Source organism: Chiloscyllium punctatum, chromosome 4 (assembly GCF_047496795.1).
Source record: "Chiloscyllium punctatum isolate Juve2018m chromosome 4, sChiPun1.3, whole genome shotgun sequence".
Taxonomy (NCBI): domain Eukaryota; kingdom Metazoa; phylum Chordata; class Chondrichthyes; order Orectolobiformes; family Hemiscylliidae; genus Chiloscyllium; species Chiloscyllium punctatum.
Window position 1 is genome coordinate 87,510,273 of NC_092742.1, and position 17,651 is coordinate 87,527,923.

Here is a 17,651-nt window from a genome sequence, read left to right on the forward strand (position 1 = left end):
AGAAGTGCTGCATTGTTGAAGGTACTATCTTTCAGAAAAAGCTCGGTCTGCCCTCTTGGGTTAGTGTGAAGAATGCAATGGAGCTTTCTAACTGTCTGAGCCAATCATCATCCTATTCTACTGAGCACATGAACTGATTATTAAATGCGGTGCTGTTTTTGGGATCTTGCTGTGCACACACTGGCTGCGCATTCCTACGTTACACCAGGTATTCAAAGGTATTTCACTTCGGGGCATCCTGAGGTGAGAACAGGCTAGATGTAAACACAAGTTCATTCTTTCTCTCAGTGAATGTTTACTTTGAGGATTCAGAGCTGCCCAGTAAATGGAAAAGTTGTGTAATCAGATCCTCAGCAAGTAAACAGGCCATTGACTCTGGGTCAGTCCCTTCCCACAGGAACCAGCTCTGGGCACTCCACCAGACACAGCTTCTGATACCACAAGTATCCCAACCTAGAATGGGACTCTCTGTACTCCAAACTAGGAGAAAACAGCTGGATTCCAATAGTTGCTACAAATAGCTACATATCTCTTTCCAATCTCTGTAACCTCCTCCAGCCTACAATCCTCAGCGTTCTCAGAATTGCTCCAGTTCTGGTCTCTAGGACCTGCCCCATTAACTTCACTCCACTGTCGGTGGAACTACCTCTCCTCAGTCTCCTTGCTCCCCCTGCCCCCTTGCTCCCTTCCCCATCACTCTGTTCCTTTGAGGCACTTGTGAAAACATCTTGATTCACCTGTTCTATTACCTCCTTGTCCATCACAGTGTCAAATCTTGTGCCAGCCTTGGGATTCTTTATTATAGAAATGTCACTATCCACATTCAGTTATTTTGCATTACACTCTAGGCCTTCCATCATCTCTGGGCATCCAAACCCAACCTGAGATGATGCTTGTACGTTAGCTGATCGACTACAGCTCTGATGGACTCGCTGACTGACTACAGCCAGCTGTCATTCCACCTGCACCCTGTTACTGACTGTGTCTCTCCTGACGTTAATCCAGCTCCTTCACACTGTTGCTCAGTAACCCCCTCTCTCCCAGCACCCTGTGTTACTGACTGTATCTCTCCTGACATTATCCAGCTCCCTCACAGTCACTCAGAAACCCCTCTCCCTATAGTACCCAGTGTTACTGACTATCTCCCTTGATTTAATCCAGCTCCCTCACACTGTCACTCAGTTAACCTCTCTCCCTCCAGCACCCTGTATGACTGACTGTATCTCTCCTGACGTTAATCCAGTTCCCTCACACTGTCAGTCAGTAACCCTTCTTCCCCCCCCAATGCCTTATGTTACTGGCTGTATCTCTCCTGATGTTAATCTGACACTGGTAATTGTAGAGTCCAGCTAACGCCTGTCTGTGACCTGTATGATATATCTGCCCCCTGCTGGATTTATTGCTGTAATGTGATATACTTCAGTTTATAATTAACGCAAGAATTGCATTGTCAGTTAATCAGCAGCTGAATGGGAAAGGTCACTATTGATGTTTTTGTCAGACTTTGAATCATGATCATAAACATGTGGATTCTTTGAGTAGTGGAAAATGTAATGAACAGTGAAGGAAATCCTTTGAAAGAGATTAAAGTTGCAGAAACCTTCTTATTTTGAGCCCGCAAGCTGCAGAAAAAGATTCAGGGCAAAGGATGGTATTTCTTTGGTGTCTGGGTAAAGTTGCATGACCGTGAGCATAAAAGAAAATTGGGGAAGATAAAACAGAAGTGTACAGTGCTGCTGTACCTGACTTGGACCATTCAAAAACAAATCCAACATTTCAATTAGATTAGATTTCCTACAGTGTGGAAACAGGCTCTTCAGCCCAAACCAACTGGCTGAAGAGTAACTCACCCAGACCCATATTCCTCTGAGGAGAAAATGAGGACTGCAGATGCTGGAGATCAGAGCCGAAAATGTGATGCTGGAAAAGCGCAGCAGGTCAGGCAGCATCCAAGGAGCAGGAGAATCAACGTTTCGGGCATGAGCCTTCCTGAAGAAGGGCTCATGCCCAAAACGTCAATTCTCCTGCTCCTTGGATGCTGCCTGACCTGCTGCGCTTTTCCAGCAACACACTTTCGGCCATCTTCCTCTGCCTAATGTATCTAACACTAAAGGCAATTTAACACGGCCAATTCACCTGGACTGTGGGAGGAAACCCCACAGACACGAGAAGAACATGCAAATCCCACCCAGACAGTCGCCCGAAGCTGGAAGTGAACCTGGAACCCTGGTGCTGTGAGGCAGTAGTGCTAGCCACTGTACCTCCGTGCTGTCCTAGTGACACTTTGATGACCACAGTACATAGCAAAGTATTTTAAAGTAATAAGTGCTCCTGAGCTGCGTCCACTATGTTAATGTAAGAATAAGATCCCACTGTGAGCACCGTAGTAATGAATGGCTAGGATGTGTTTCTTCACTTAAGTTTTTCTCAGGGACCAATATTACCCCAGGCAGTGGGTGTGGGCAGGATGGGGGTGTGGGGGGAATAATTTCCTGCTCCACTCCACAAGGGGCTGTTGCTAGGTTGTTTTGAGGAAATATCAGGCAGAAATGGGCTTGTTTTCACTGACATTCAGAAGAGCAAGGAATGATTTGATTGACATTTTTGAGACCCTGAGTAGTGTTGAGAAAGCAGATATGGAAGGGATGAAAGGAAGTCTAGGGGTTTTAAATCATTGGAATTAGAGGTTTGGAAATGAGGGGAACTTTCTGGTGCCCCCTCAGAGTATGTGACTTTGAACCTCTGTCTCGGGAGAGAGTAGAGGCAAGATTATTGAATATATCAAAAGTAGAATTACACAGACCATTGTGAGGCTATGGGAATCAGCATAGAAACAGGTGCCTTCAATTCCCATTGAAGGATAAAGCAGATTTGAGGAGACAAATGGCCAATTCCTGTTCCTAATTGGTGTATTTATTTGCTTACTCTCACCTGGGGTGCTCATTTTTAAGACTTCTGTCACAACAGCATTGCCTCAGTACAGCACAAGAATGCCAGACTTCATAACTTATTACCAACCTACTGGGGTTTGGAAAGTTACATCTGTTCCCACCCTCCTTTACATGAAAACTGCCTATCCAGGCTCTTGGAAGTCACAACCTCACTTTGCCCTAACCCACCAGGTTGGGGAGAGTCATATATCCTGTCAGCACTCTGGGAGTCACAGTCTGTCATTTCTGTTAATTAAGAGACCCACTGGCATACTCCACCAGGATGGCACGGTGGCACAGTCTCACAGCGCCAGAGACCCGCGTTCATTTCCTGTTTCAGGTAACTGTCTGTGTGGAGTTTGCACATTCTCCCCGTGTCTGCGTGGGTTTCCTCCCACAGACCAAAAATGTGCAGGTTAGGTGAATTGGCCATTCTAAATTGCCCGTAGTGTTAGGTGAAGGGGTAAAAATAGGGGAATGGGTTTGGGTGGGTTTGCTCTTCGCAGTGTCTTTGTGGCCGAAGGGCCTGTTTCCACACTGTAAGTGATCTGATCTAAAATAGTCATGTAATCACGTGGGTATGGCTTTAACCTTTGACCCATTAACTCCCCACCTCCAGCACCATGTTGTGAGCTGAAGAACTATGAGAGAGCTGGACTGGAGGATCCAGGCTAGCTGGCCCAGTGCAAAACTGCATCATCAGAGGACACCGTCACATCTTAGCACTAAATAGCGAGCAAGGCAGGGACATTCTCTCTGGTATCCTCAATAATACTACCCTGACAAATAGCACCACTTAAATATGTTATTTTGTCATTACCACATTGCTTTTAATGAGAGTTCCTGAACACATTTAGCCTGCTATATTGCACTCACAAACCTGACTTTAGCCCCTTCTGGGGCAATGCATTACTGATTGATAAAATACTGTTGCTTTGTATTCAGAAGCAGAATGCTACCCTGTCCTAACCTTTCTGAACAGCCACCCCATCCAGTAAACAGACAATGGGCTTTTCCCCTCTCCCAACACTCTTCAAGGACTGATTCGAGGGCTCTGATTTTGGTGAGGTAAAGTGGCAAGTTAAACCCTGGCTCAGTAAAACCAAATTCAGATCAGTAACCTCCAGTTAGAATGATTTGACTGTGTCCTGTTTGCTCTGAAGGTTTTTCTAAACAACCAGACACAGGTTCAAAGATATGTTCCTAACTACGCTGAAAGTATCAATCAAAGAATTTGCTGGGAGATTTTAGCTATTTCAAGTAAAATAAAAATTTTGGACTTCATGATCTGTAAACATTAAAAAAGAGCCAATTGGGGCAACATATCCAGGGCTAACTGCAAGAGAAGGAAAATGGATAGCACTTTCACAATGTATCATCGGCACAGTGTATCAAATGGCTGTGATATAAATACAGGCACGTGCGTAGCAATCCAAACTCTTGTTCGAATCCCTCCCAGTGTCTCTAACCTTGCTTTGGCCTGGCTACCCTCCAGTATATCTGCACCTTTTGTGAATCTCCCACTTTCTTCACCACATTTGCACCCATGTTGGCCTTTGGCATGGGTTTAAACAAGCAGGGTGTAGGAACTTGAGGGGTTACCCAAATTGGTAGGAAGGAAAGTTGGTCACTGGAAGTCAAAAAGATGTTAAGAAGACCAGAATACAGGAGAAACAAAGACAGGCATCACTTGGAAGTGAATTTATGTTGAAAAAGCCAAGTTAAGGGCATTCTGTCTGAAAGCATTTGCAGTCATGGGTGGCACAGTGGTTACCACTGCTGCCTCACAGCGTCAGGGACCTGGGTTCATTCCCGCCTCAGGCGACTCTCTGTGTGGAGTTTGCATGTTCTCCCTGTGGCTGTGTGGGTTTCCTCCGGGTGCTCCAGTTTTCTCCCACAATCCAAAAAATGTGCAGATTAGGTGAATTGGCCATGCTAAATTGCCTTTAATGTTAGGTGAAGGGGTAAAATGTAGGGGAATGGGTCTGGGTGGGTTGCACTTCGGCGGGTCAGTGTGGACTTGTTGGGCCGAAGGGCCTGTTTCCACACAGTAAGTAATCTAATCAAATTATTCGTAACAGGGCAGATAATCTAAAGGCACAAAGAGATACACAGGGGCATGATCTAATTGCCATTCCAGAAACATTGCTGCATAGTGACTGGGAACTGAATCTTCAAGGATTTTCAGCATTTGGAAAGGGCAGGCTAGAAGGGAAAGGAGATGGAGTTGCATCAATAATATAGGGTGGGGTGAGTACATTAATAAGGGAAGATCTCCACTCAAGAGTGTGGAGACTGTTTGGGTGGAACTAAGAAACAGCAAGGAATTACAGATGATGGTTATTTATAGGTCATGAAATAGCAGTGGTACATGGTATTAATCAAGAGATGAAACAAGCATGTAACATGTGTAACACAGTTATCATGGGTGACTTCAGTCTACATATAGACTGCTTAAACCAAATTAACACTAAATATGTGGAGGATAAGATTCAAGAGTGTGTTAGGGATGGTTTTCTAGAGCAGTATAGTGGTGAACATGATATTTTAAATCTAATACTATGTGATACAAAAGAGCTAATTAACAATCTGGTGACTGAAAACTCTTTAGGAATGAGTGCCCACAATACAGTTATGTTTTACGTTGTGTTTGAAAGTGAGGTAGTTCAATCTGAAACAATGGTGTTAAGGAAATTACGAAGGCACAAAACTCAAATTGGCTGAGATAGATTGGGGCAATATGTGAAAAAATCTGACTGTAAATAGGCAATGGCTAGTCTTTAAAGAACTATTCTACGACTCATAATATATACACATCCCTGCAAGATGCAAAAACATTTTAAAAAGTCAATTGCAGCTAATGAAGGATGTTTAGAATTGAGTAAGAATAAAAAAACCAATTAAGTTATCAGAATGTACAGTAAATCTGAAGATTAGGAAGTTTTTAAAAGATGGCAAAGGAGGATAAAGAAACTAATCAATAAAGGGACCATAGAATGTGCATGTACTCTAGCAACAAATATGAAAACCAATTGTAAAAGCTTCCATAGGTATGTAAAAGAGATTGTTCAGCTAAAGCAAATGTAGTTTAGTTACAGGCAGATTCAGGAGAATATGTTGTGGGTAATAGAGAAAAGGCAGAGAAGCCAAATGATTACTTTGCATCTCTTTTTCATTGAGGTATATACAAAAGAAATTCCCAGAAAGAGAGAATCAAGTGGCTAGGGAGAATGAGGAGTTGAAGGAAATTAGTATTTGTAAAAAGTATTGTGCTGAAAGTTAAAGGAGTTGAAAGTTAATAAATCCCCAGGACCTAATAGTCCACAACCCAGAGTATTTCATGACGTGGACATTTGAGAAAGTATTGGTGTTTGTCCTCCAAAATTCAATACTTTCTGGAATGATTCCTGTGGGTTGGAAGGTAATAAGTGTCACCGTACTATTTAAGAAGAGAGTTGGAAGGTAAATGGGAGCTACAGACCTGTTTGCCTTACATCAGTAATAGGCAAAATATTAGAATACATTATGAAATAAATAGACTGAATAATAAATTAGATAATAATGATCTGATTGGACTTAAACACGATAGACTTGCAAATGAGAAATTGTTGGGATGTTACTAGACAATGTTATTAACAGAATTGATAAAGGAGATGATGGATACAGTAGACTTTTAGAAGGCTTTGATAATGTCCCCACAAAAGACTGATGAGAAGAATTAAAGTACATAGGAGGTGCATGGCTTAATGATTAGTTAAGAAACAGAAAACTGAGAGTAGGAATAAGTGGGTGATTCTCGTGTTGATAAGTTGTGACCAGTGGGGTACTGCAAGGATTTGAACATCTGTCCCAGCTGTTCAAAATGTGTATCAATGATTTGGATTTCCAAAGTTTTTGGATGTTATGAAGCTAAGTAGGAATTTGTGCTGTAAGGAAGATTCAAAATGATTTGGACAGGCTTAGTGAATGAGCAAGAACATGATAGATGGAAGGTAATTTAGAAAACTGAGTTTATCCACTTTGGTAGGAGGAACAGATGTGTAGAGTATTTCTCAAATAGAAAGAGTTTAGAATGTGTAAATGTACAAGGCACCTGGTGTCTTTGTTGATAGATTACTGAGGGCTAATCGTCCTACAATAAAGACTAACATTCCATTTGTCTTCCCAGAGCTTACTGCACCTAATGCAGTAAGCTCTGGGAAGACAAATGGAATGTTGGTCTTTATTGTCAGACGATTTGAGTACAGGAATATTAAAGTCTTACTTCAGTTGTAGAGGTGTTTGTTTAAACCACACCTCATGCACTTTGTGTACTTTTGTCCTTCTTTAATCAAGAAAACTATTATCATCGTGGATAGAGTGCAACAAAGTTCACCAGATTAGATCCTGGGATGGCGGGATTGTCCTAAGAAGGAAGTGGTGGATGTGAGTACAGATACAATGTTACAACATTTAGAAGATATTTGCATAAGTACACAAATAAGAAATGTTTGGAGGGATATGAGCCAAGTGCAGAGGCAGGTGAGACTAGTTTAGTTTAGGGTTATAGTAGGCCTAGACTGGTTGAATCGAAGGGGCTGTTTGCATGCTGTATGACTATAAATCTTTGACTCTACTGTGGCAGTACTGAATTATTGGAGATGCAATGGTTTGGATGAGATATCAAACCAAGGCCCATCTAGATTCATGGGTGGATTTAAAAAGTCCCACAGCACAGAAGAGAGTCAATCTTCACATTTTGGAGGTGACAATCGGGTCCACGATTTCCTCATTATCCCATAGTTTTATTCTATTGGGGAATTGCTTAAATTAGTCGCTGCGTTTCCTATAGTGCAACTATGTGCACGCTTTGAAAGTAGTTCCTTGGCTATAAAACATTTTGGGATGTCCGAAGATGATGAAAGACGCTATACAAATGCAAACCTGCCTTTCCTATGGTTTGAGTGACTTGAGATCCAAAAATCCAGCTGTTGTTGATACGTGGAATAGCAGTTCCTTAGTCAGCTGATTGAATTCATAGAATCCCTACTGTGTGGAAACAGGCCATTTGGTCCAACAAACCGACCCTCTGAAGAGTATCCCATTCCCCTACCCTATTATTTTACATTTCCCCTCACTAATGTCCCGAGCATACCTATCCGTGAACACCATGGACAATTTAACACGGCCAATTCATTTAACCTGCACATCTTTGGACTGTGGGAGGAAACTGAAGCACCCTGAGGAAACCCACACAGACACCGGGAGAACATGCAAATTCCACACAGGCAGTCGCCTGAGGCTGGAATTGAATACTGGTTCCTGGCGCTGTGAGGCAGCAGTGCTAACCACTGAGCCGTCACGCCACCCTGCAAATGAATACAATGGGATGGTACAAATATATTCGTTATGAGGTAAATGGCCTTAAGTCCTTCAAGGGGTCAGCCTAAAATCTGTCTCTTGTTTCCATAGTGAGGTCTCAGTTAACTCCATGCTGGTATGCTTGAGGGTTCTCCTGATTCTGCGAAGGAGGCTCCCACTGTGGAAGGTCAGTTCTTGCCTTTTTGTTAATTTTACTGTGACATAGAATGACAGAATTAACAGCAGAGGAATGCACCATTCAGCCTGATGGGTCTGTGAATGTGTCTGTATTCTGTACAGGCCTCCTCCCACTTTACATCACCATAACCCATCAGCATATCATTGATTATAGTAGTAGAGTGGTTATGTAAACCAGAAGCCTAGAGGCATGTGTTTAAATCCCACCATGGCCTGTGGGAATATAAATCTAATTAATTGAATAATCTGAAATTAAAATCTAGCATCGCTAATAGTGAAGCTGCTGTATTTTTCCTTTAAAAGAATGTTTCAATGGTTAAGGAAACCTGCTTTTCTGACCTTACATGAGATTCCCAATCTACAGCAATGTGAATAACTACAATGCCCTCGCCCATTTGCATCCAACTATTTCAGAGGAGCACAGCAAGAATAAATCCAAACCAAATCCACTAATGTGACAAGAGCCAGTCAGTCCAGGTGAATGCTGCAGAGTCTTTCATATTGTAATGTTTGAGGGCCTGCACCAAACTTGGGAGAACCATCCCACAGGCTATATATTAATGGAAACAAATTTTCAGTTCACAGCAATTGTAGGTTTCGTGTTCCTCTTGGGGATAAGCCGACTGAACATGGATGCTCTCAATATCCACCGAATGGAAATTACCAGCGCCCAAATCGGGAAACTCCGAATACATAACCCGGCTGGTGCAGGCATCTGGAAAGCTAGCAGAATGTTATGATTTACAAAGAGGAAATTGAGTACGGAAGTTGTGTTTCAGTTACGTGGGGCCACATCTCGATTACTGCGCACAGTATTGCTCTCCTTACTTAACGAAGGATTTACATGTGTTGGTGGCAGTCCAGAGCAAATATATCCGACTAAAACCCGAAATGGACTGGTTGGTTCCTGAGGAAATGTTGGACGGCCTAGGGTTGTATCTGTTGCAGGTTAGAAGTGTAAGAGGTGATTTAATTGAACCACATAAAATCCTGAGGGTCATGACAGGGTGGATGTGGAGAAGATGTTTCCACAGAAGAGAGAAACTAGAACTCAAAGCCATTGTTTAAAACTGAGGGTTGGTCATTTAAAACACAGATATTGTTTCTCAGAAGGTCTCTTCCTGAGGGCAGTGAAATCAGAGGCTTTGAATATTTTTAAGGGAGAGCTAGACAGATTCTTAGTGTGCAAGAGGGGAGAATGGGTGAAAAGTTATCAGGAGTAGTCAGGAATGTGGGTTTGAGGTTACAAACAGATCAGCCATAATTTTGTTGAATAACAGAACAGTCTCTAGGGGCTGAATGGCCTACTCCTAATCTGTATATCATATTATTGCTGAGGGAAATGAGTGGGACACTCCCCATGTATCGGAATAAATGGATTACTGCTCCCAGACCTGCTCCACCTGGAGAATTCAGTTGTATTAGTCTTCCTGCTGGGAAAGAGCTGAATGTTTCCTCCTGTGGGCAGTGATTTACCCATGGCAATATTCATTCCAGGGTGTCAAACAGGACAGGAGTCTCACTGGTCAGCCTCCTGTCATTGTCGTCAGAAACTCTCAGGAGGAGAACAGACACAATGCTTCACACTGCAACAGTGACCCAGCCAATCCTGCTGTAGAATACTGCCTTGCTTCAGGCCCCAGATCTGTAGCAAAATGTGTCCAAGAGGATGGTCTCAGGGAGGTTTAAACTCCCTCCAAAGGGAGATATACAAAGCAAGATTCAGCCAGCAACAGGTAGCTGATTGGTTTGAGGTGTGGTGACCAATTAGCGATGACAAAAGCTGGCAGCCTGCCAACAACTATGTAATTGGCTCCCAGGTAGCTTCACAGCTTGTGGGGGGTGAGCGATATTGCCGGAAGCTTTTGGACCTCTGAAAGAGGAAGCTGTCTGTAACTCTGCATCAGAAAATGCCTGAAGAAAGCCAGCTATCTCCTCTCACCTGTTGCTGTAAGCTATTGCTTTTGACCAATAAAGTCAGAGACTTTATAATTTGTGAATGAATCACTGAGTCTCCTGAAGGAAGTGACAAGTACCTAGATAAGAGAAATTAAAGTACAAGATGTCCCAACAAGCAGAAGGATCCTCTCAGCAACTGTTGTGGACAAGGGTCATTGAACAGCCTTCCCAATTTTTCTGCTACCAAAACACCAATTTTTTTTTGTCTGCATATGTGCATATATCTTTACATGCATTTAGGGGGGAACGATTATACAGGTGTGAAAGTTCTAATCACTTAAGTTATATGTTGACAGTTTACAGCTGTTTACTGATTGCTAGAATCTATTTATTTGTAGTGAATATTAACTCTTGCTAAGTGCAGCAATCTAATTTGTGCTTTCTGTTAACCTGGATCTAAAAAACAGGCTTGTGTCCTTTGATGCTATCTTTAACTTTTGTGATGACTCTGGGGTTAGTGAGGTTCAACTTCCGGTATGCTACCCCAGTGAGACCTGAGAGATTGCTTGAAAATGTACATGTGAGAAACTGCCTTGATTAAGAATGACCAAGAAAAGGTGTTGAATGTTCTTGAGAGCCCTCACTTAAAATAAAAATAAAAATTGCTGGACAAACGCAGTAGGCCTGGCAGCAGAATTCACATTCTGTGTCTGGTATGAGCTTTCTTCATTGTTCCTCAGGGCTGTGTGAAGCCTAGCGATCCAGCTAGCAGGAGGCTGAGAAATCAGGCTTTTACCAACCATGTCCACTTTCCATAAATGGCTTAAAATCAGATCTCGCATACGCACATGCACATTTAGACTTACAGACACACACACCTCTACACATACGTGCATGTACACAACTATTTACACACACACTCACTCCCACACAAGGATTGTATACCTCAAACTCAAGGTGGGAGTGGTGTATTCTTTGTGAGTGTACCATGAGTGACTGTAGTCATGAGCTGCTGCACCAATGTAATCTGGACAGCAAGCAGTGTCACACTAGACAAACAGTGGCTGGGTACATTCTGAAACCTGATTTGGCTGGAGCTTAGACTAGATTAGTTACAGTGTGGAAACAGGCCCTTCGGCCTAACAAGTCCACACCGACCTGCCGAAGCACGCCCACCAAGACCCATTCCCCTATGTTTACCCCTGCACCTAACACTACGGGCAATTTCCCATGGCCAATTCACCTGACCTGCACACCTTTGGACTGTGGGAGGAAACCGGAGCACCCGGAGGAAACCCACGCAGACACGGGGAGAATGTGCAAACTCCACACAGTCCGTCGCCTGAGGCGGGAATTGAACCCGGGTCTCTGGCGCTGTGAGGCAGCAGTGCTAACCATTGTGCCACCATGCCACCCATCTGAAACTCACTGCACGTGACTGCAGACATCCTGCCCTGTTTAGACTCCATGACCCTTTGGTCCAGTTTGTCCATCCCGACCAGACATCCTCAATTAACCTAGTCCCATTTGTCAGCATGTGGTCTATATCCCTCTAAACCCTTCCTATTCAAGTACACATCCAGATGCTTTTTAAATGTTGTAATTGTATCAGTCTCCACCACTTCCTCTGGCAGCTCATTCCGTATGTCCGCCACCCTCTTCATGAAAAGGTTGCCACTCAGGTCCCTTTTAAATCTTTCCCCTCCCACCTTAAACCAATGCCCTTTAGTTCTGGACTCCCCTACCCTGGGAAAAAGACCTTAGCTATTCACCTTATCCATTTCCTTCATGATTTTATAAACCTCTATAAGGTCACCCCTCAGCCTCTGATGCTCCAGGGAAAACAGATTTAGCCTATTCAGCCTCTCCTGTAAGTCAAATCCTCCAACCTTGGCAACATCCTTGTAAATCTTTTCTGAACCCTTTCAAGTTTCACAACATCCTTCCTTCCTTCCCCACAGGAGGTATCCTTATAGTGAGACATGTGAATGAGTTATGGCTGCAATCTGGCCTGAGAATTTTGATTTATTTTTAAAATTAGATTCTCTACAGTGTGGAAACAGGCCCTTTGGCCCAACAAGTCCACACCAACCCTCCGAAGAGTAACCCACCCAAACCCATTTCCCTCTGACTAATGCACTTAACACTGTGGGTAATTTAGCATGGCCAATTCACCTGACCTGCACATTTTTGGATTGTAGGAGGAAACCAGAGCACCCGAAGGAAACCCACACAGACACAGGGTGAAGGTGCAAACTCCACACAGACAGTTGCCAGAGGTGGGAATTGAACCTGAGTCCCTAGTGCTGTGAGGCAGCAGTGCTAACCACTGAGCCACCGTGTCACCCGTTGTTTTTCACTCCCACCTCCGGCATTGACCTGTATGCAATGGACCCAGTTGGTGCCCATCTGCTGCTCACTGATATTACCAATTCCTTTATGAGGAAGGGAGTTTCCTGACTAGAGTCATGGAGTCATTAAGCATGGAAACAGACCCTTCAGCCCAAATCATCCAGTTTTCCCAAATTAAATTGGTCCCATTTGCATGTGTTTGTTCCATATTCCTCCAAACTTTTCCTATTCACATACCTGTCCAAATGTCTTGGGTATTGAAAAGTGATGCCAAGTCATTGAGTGCCATACTTGCCCTCGGTTGATGTCTTTCCCCTTCCTCTGCCCAGCAAGTAACCCAAGGACAGTGCAGTCATCTGTGGCCCTAGTTGATGCACTTTGCTCCCTTTTTAAAGAGCCCTTAGGAGTCACTGAGGAAGCTGCTATCAAGAGTCTGAAGGGATGGTTCCCACCACTAGCTGGCATTGTCGATAAAGGCAAACTTCTCCGAAAATGGAATCCTGGGAATCCCTTACTCCTAAGACAAGCTGGGGATGTTATAATTTAAATTGCAAAATGAACAGTTAACTCACAGAAGCCCCTTTCGACAAGATTCAGGAGGATGTATGTGTCTACAGTGTGGAAGCAGGCCATTCAGCCCATCAAGTCCATGTCGATCTTCTGAAGATCATTGCACCCAGACCCACTCTAGCCCTGTAACCACACATTTCCCATGGCTAACTCACTCAGCTTGTACATCCCTGGACACTATGGCAGATTTAGCATGGCCAATCCACCTAACCTCTGCACATCTTTGGACTGTGGAAGGGAACCGAAGCACCCTGAGGAAATCCACATGGACACGGGGAGAATGTGCAAACTCCACACTGACAGTCACCCAAGGGTGGAATCGAACCCGGGCACTGTGAGGCAGCAGTGCTAACCATTGAGCCACCATACCAACCTAAGACATAGTGCTCTGCTGAACTTGACATGGAAAAGTTTAGTGGGTGTTGATAGCAACTGAGACTAATCGGTGGACAGAGTCCTGTTCTGTTAACAGGGTCAATCTGACTGAGACCGGCCATTCCATGAAGTTAGAAAGTGACCTTGTAATCTGTCTCTATAGCTTTGTTTATTGCAATGAGCTAAAAGCATCCTGAGGCTTTGAGAAACAGCTGGCTGACATCTACCTGGAGATTACTCTGGGATCAGCAAAAGAAGATTTTGAATGCTGGAAAACCGCAGTATTTTAAAAACTCTTATTTTTTGCAATCACATGATGCTGTTTGTGGGACCTTGCTGTGCACAAGTTGGCTGTTGTTTCGGCATGACAGCAGTGACTCTACAGTTCAAATGAACTTGACTGGCTGGAAATCATTTCCGATCACCCTGAGATAACTGAAGTTCATGTGCGAATGCAAGTCTTTCTTGGATATTCTATGAGTAAAAGGCAAGAGGAAAATAGAGATCCGCATTGATATAGACCTTTAATTTGTTCAGGAGTCCCAGAGTGATTTATAGGGGAACGCCACCACCTAAAAGTTGTCTTCCAAGCCGCACAACACACTGACTTTGAAATATATCACCATTCCTTCACTATCACTGGATTAAAATCTTTGAATTCCCTATCTAACAGCACTGTTTGTCACCTACAGTGCATGGATTGCAGCGATTCAAGAGGGCAGCTCAACATTACTTTCTCAAGGGTAACTAGGGATGTGCGATAAAGTCATTGTCACAAAGTAACAAACGTGACGATCAATTTGCACACAGCACGCCTTTACAAATGAGCAGATCCTTTGTTTTGCTGGAAGCAAAAGCAGAAATTACCAGAAAGATTTCAGCAGGTCTGGCATTATCTGTGGAGAGAGAGCAGCAATTCAGAAGAAGGGTCACTGGATTCGAAATGCTAACACTGCTTTTCTTCACAGACCTGCTGAGCTTCTCCAGCCATATCTGTTCTTGTTCCTCATTTCCAGCATGTGTGCAGTTCTTTGGTTTATATTAATCTGTTTTATTGTGTTGATTAAAGAGACAAGTGTTGACCAGGACGCTGGGGCTAATTCTTCTGGTGTTTGAAATAGTGCCATCAGATTTTTACCATCCTTCCCCAAGAGGAATGACAGGGGCTCTGCTTAATTTCTCAGCTGGAAGACAGCTCTTCTGCACTGCCTCAGATTTGCACTGAAATGTCAGTCCATTTGTTGCTTTGTTTTGTTGATTTTGAGTCACGCCTGAACCCGAAGCCTGCTGATCCAAGTCAAGAGTGTTACTGCTGACTGACTCTGCTGGAAGGATACTTTCCCCATTCAAGGTGCTTTGTAAATGTGAGTTGTAAACAGCAAAAGTTCAAGTTGATATTAATGCAGGGACTCTGATACGGCAATGACTGATTTGTAAGCTTCACAATGACTCTGATAATATTCCACGTTTACCAAAGCACTGGAGGTTTAGGTACTGCATCTGATCTATGGTAGATTCCATGCTGTACATCTCTATGACTCTATCTCAATCATTGAAGGATTGGCAGACAGAACTGAATGTAGCAAAAGCTGACCTCTGCAAATACGTTATATCCACCTGGCAACACAGTGGTTAGCACTGCTGCCTCATGGTGCCAGGGACTCAGACTCGATTCCAGCCTTGATGTCCATATGGAGTTTGCACATTCTCCCCGTGTCTGCGTGGGTTTCCTTCGTGGGCTCCGGATTCCCCTCACAGTCCAAAAATGAGCAGGTCAGGTGGGTTGGCCATGTTAAGTTATCCCATGGTGTTCAGAGATGTGTAGGCTAGGTGGATTAGCCATGGGAAATGCAGGGTTACAGGGATGGGGGAGGGGGGGGTAGCGGGAGTGGTGTGAATCAAGTCGTAGCCTGATTTGGAGGAGAAAATATTTGGCCTTTTCCCACCTCAGTGATCCAGGAAAATGTAATTAGTGAGAGCACCGCTTGATTGTACAGTGTTAGCTGACGGGAGTTGTACATGGGACACCTCCCTTGCTTTTCTCCTTGATATGAAGTGCAGTATGAGTCGGAGTGATTCTGTCAGCAGCATTGGTACAGGATAGAGAAGAAACAATCGGCTTCAAGGAACCCAAATAATCTAGTTGCCATGGTAACTGAGGAGGAGACACTACAGTTCAGGATAGCTCGTGCCCCGTGGCAACCAACAAGACATCTTATTGGTCCGTTGTAACTGTAGGTTGTGCCAAGGAGGGTTATCAGGCGTGTTAACCCTCTCCCAACCTGAGATTAATCTCCCTTCTTCTCTTTTTTTTTGAGTGCAATATGAGGTTAGCAACGTTGGTTTACAGGCTCCATGAACGACTGCTGAAGCTACTGTCCAATACCTTCATGGTTCCAGGACCTTTAGCTGTCGATGGACCATATAAATGGGGACTCAGCTGTCCAGCAGACTCAGACTTAATGCAGCAGTCGGTGAGTGGAGCAGATTGGAGCCTGAGTGTGAAGGCCGTGCTGTGTTCAGTGAACTAATATGGGGGATTCTGGATTCGTGGTGCTGCAAGAGCACAGCAGTTCAGGCAGCATCCAAGGAGCTTTGAAATCGATGTTTCGGGCAAAAGCCCTTCATCAGGAATAAAAGCAGTGAGCCTGAAGCATGGAGAGATAAACTAGAGGAGGGTGGGGGTGGGGTGAAAGTAGCATAGAGTACAATGGATGAGTGGGGGAGGGGATGAAGGTGATAGGTCAGGGAGGAGAGGGTGGAGTGGATAGGTGGAAAAGGAGATAGGCAGGTAGGTCAAGTCCGGACAAGTCATGGGGACAGTGCTGAGGGGGATGTCAGGCAAGTCATAACTTTAGTCTGACTGGCTGCAGTCACCTCTTAAGTGAGTGTGCAGTCAGCCTTTGTGTGCTTTCAGTATAGGGGGTGATATGGGCAAACTAACAAACGCTGTAGGGGAAACAGGAATAGTGGGGATGGAGTATTGCTTATAGATTTGAGTCTGCCTCACTTGTTGGAATTGTTCACTCCACTTAGTCTCACTTTGCTTCAGAATGGCTTTGCGTGTATAATGGGAATTGGTTTAGCTCAGTTGTTTGGATTGTCAGTATACAGAGTAGTGTGATGCTAACAGCAGGGATTCCAGTCCCATCACCGGTTTGAGGTTACCACGAAGGACTCTGCTCCTCAACCTCTTCCCTCACCTGAGGTCTGGTGGCCCTCAGGTTAAATCACCACCGGTCACTTCTCACTAATGAGGGAATACACACACACACACACACACACACACACACACACACACACACACACACACACACACACACACACACACACACACACACACTCACTCACATTCGCTCACACACTCACACACTCACACTCACACACTCACACACTCACACACTCACACACTCGCACTCACACTCTCACGCACACTCTCTCACACTCGCACTCACACACACATTCTCACACATATACTCTCTCACACACACACACTCACACTCTCACACTCACACACTCACTCACATTCACACTCACACACACACTCACAATTGCACTCTCACACTCGCACTCACTCACACACACTCTCTCACACACACTCTCTCACACACACTCTCTCACACACACTCTCTCACACACACTCCCACACACACACTCTCTCACACACACTCTCTCACACACACTCTCTCACACACACTCTCTCACACACTCTCACACACACACTTGCACTCACACACTCACACTGTCACACTCACACTCACACATACACTCACTCTCACACTCACACTCTCTCACACACACACTCTCATGCATACACTTCTCTCTCACACTCTCACTCTCGCACACACACACACGCACTCACACTCACACACATTCTCTCACACACTCTCACACTCGCACTCACACTCGCACTCACACACGCACTCTCACACGCACTCTCACACATACGCTCTCTCACACACGCACACACTCACACTCACACTCTCA

At 44.3% G+C, this 17,651-nt stretch overlaps 1 protein-coding gene across 2 annotated transcripts in view; it reads left to right on the forward strand.

The window, feature by feature from the left end:
* LOC140476506 (pleckstrin homology domain-containing family G member 3-like) overlaps nucleotides 1–17,651 on the forward strand; it is a 199,576-nt gene that overhangs the window by 47,637 nt on the left and 134,288 nt on the right. Inside the window, exon 2 of one of the 2 annotated variants that reach the window (XM_072569241.1) lies at nucleotides 8,382–8,457. In XM_072569241.1, the coding sequence (XP_072425342.1) occupies nucleotides 8,409–8,457 (49 nt within the window). In that variant the 5' untranslated portion in view covers nucleotides 8,382–8,408. Of the gene's footprint in view, nucleotides 1–8,381; nucleotides 8,458–15,973; nucleotides 16,139–17,651 lie in introns of those variants that run through there. The other variant, XM_072569244.1, reaches the window with a different exon arrangement.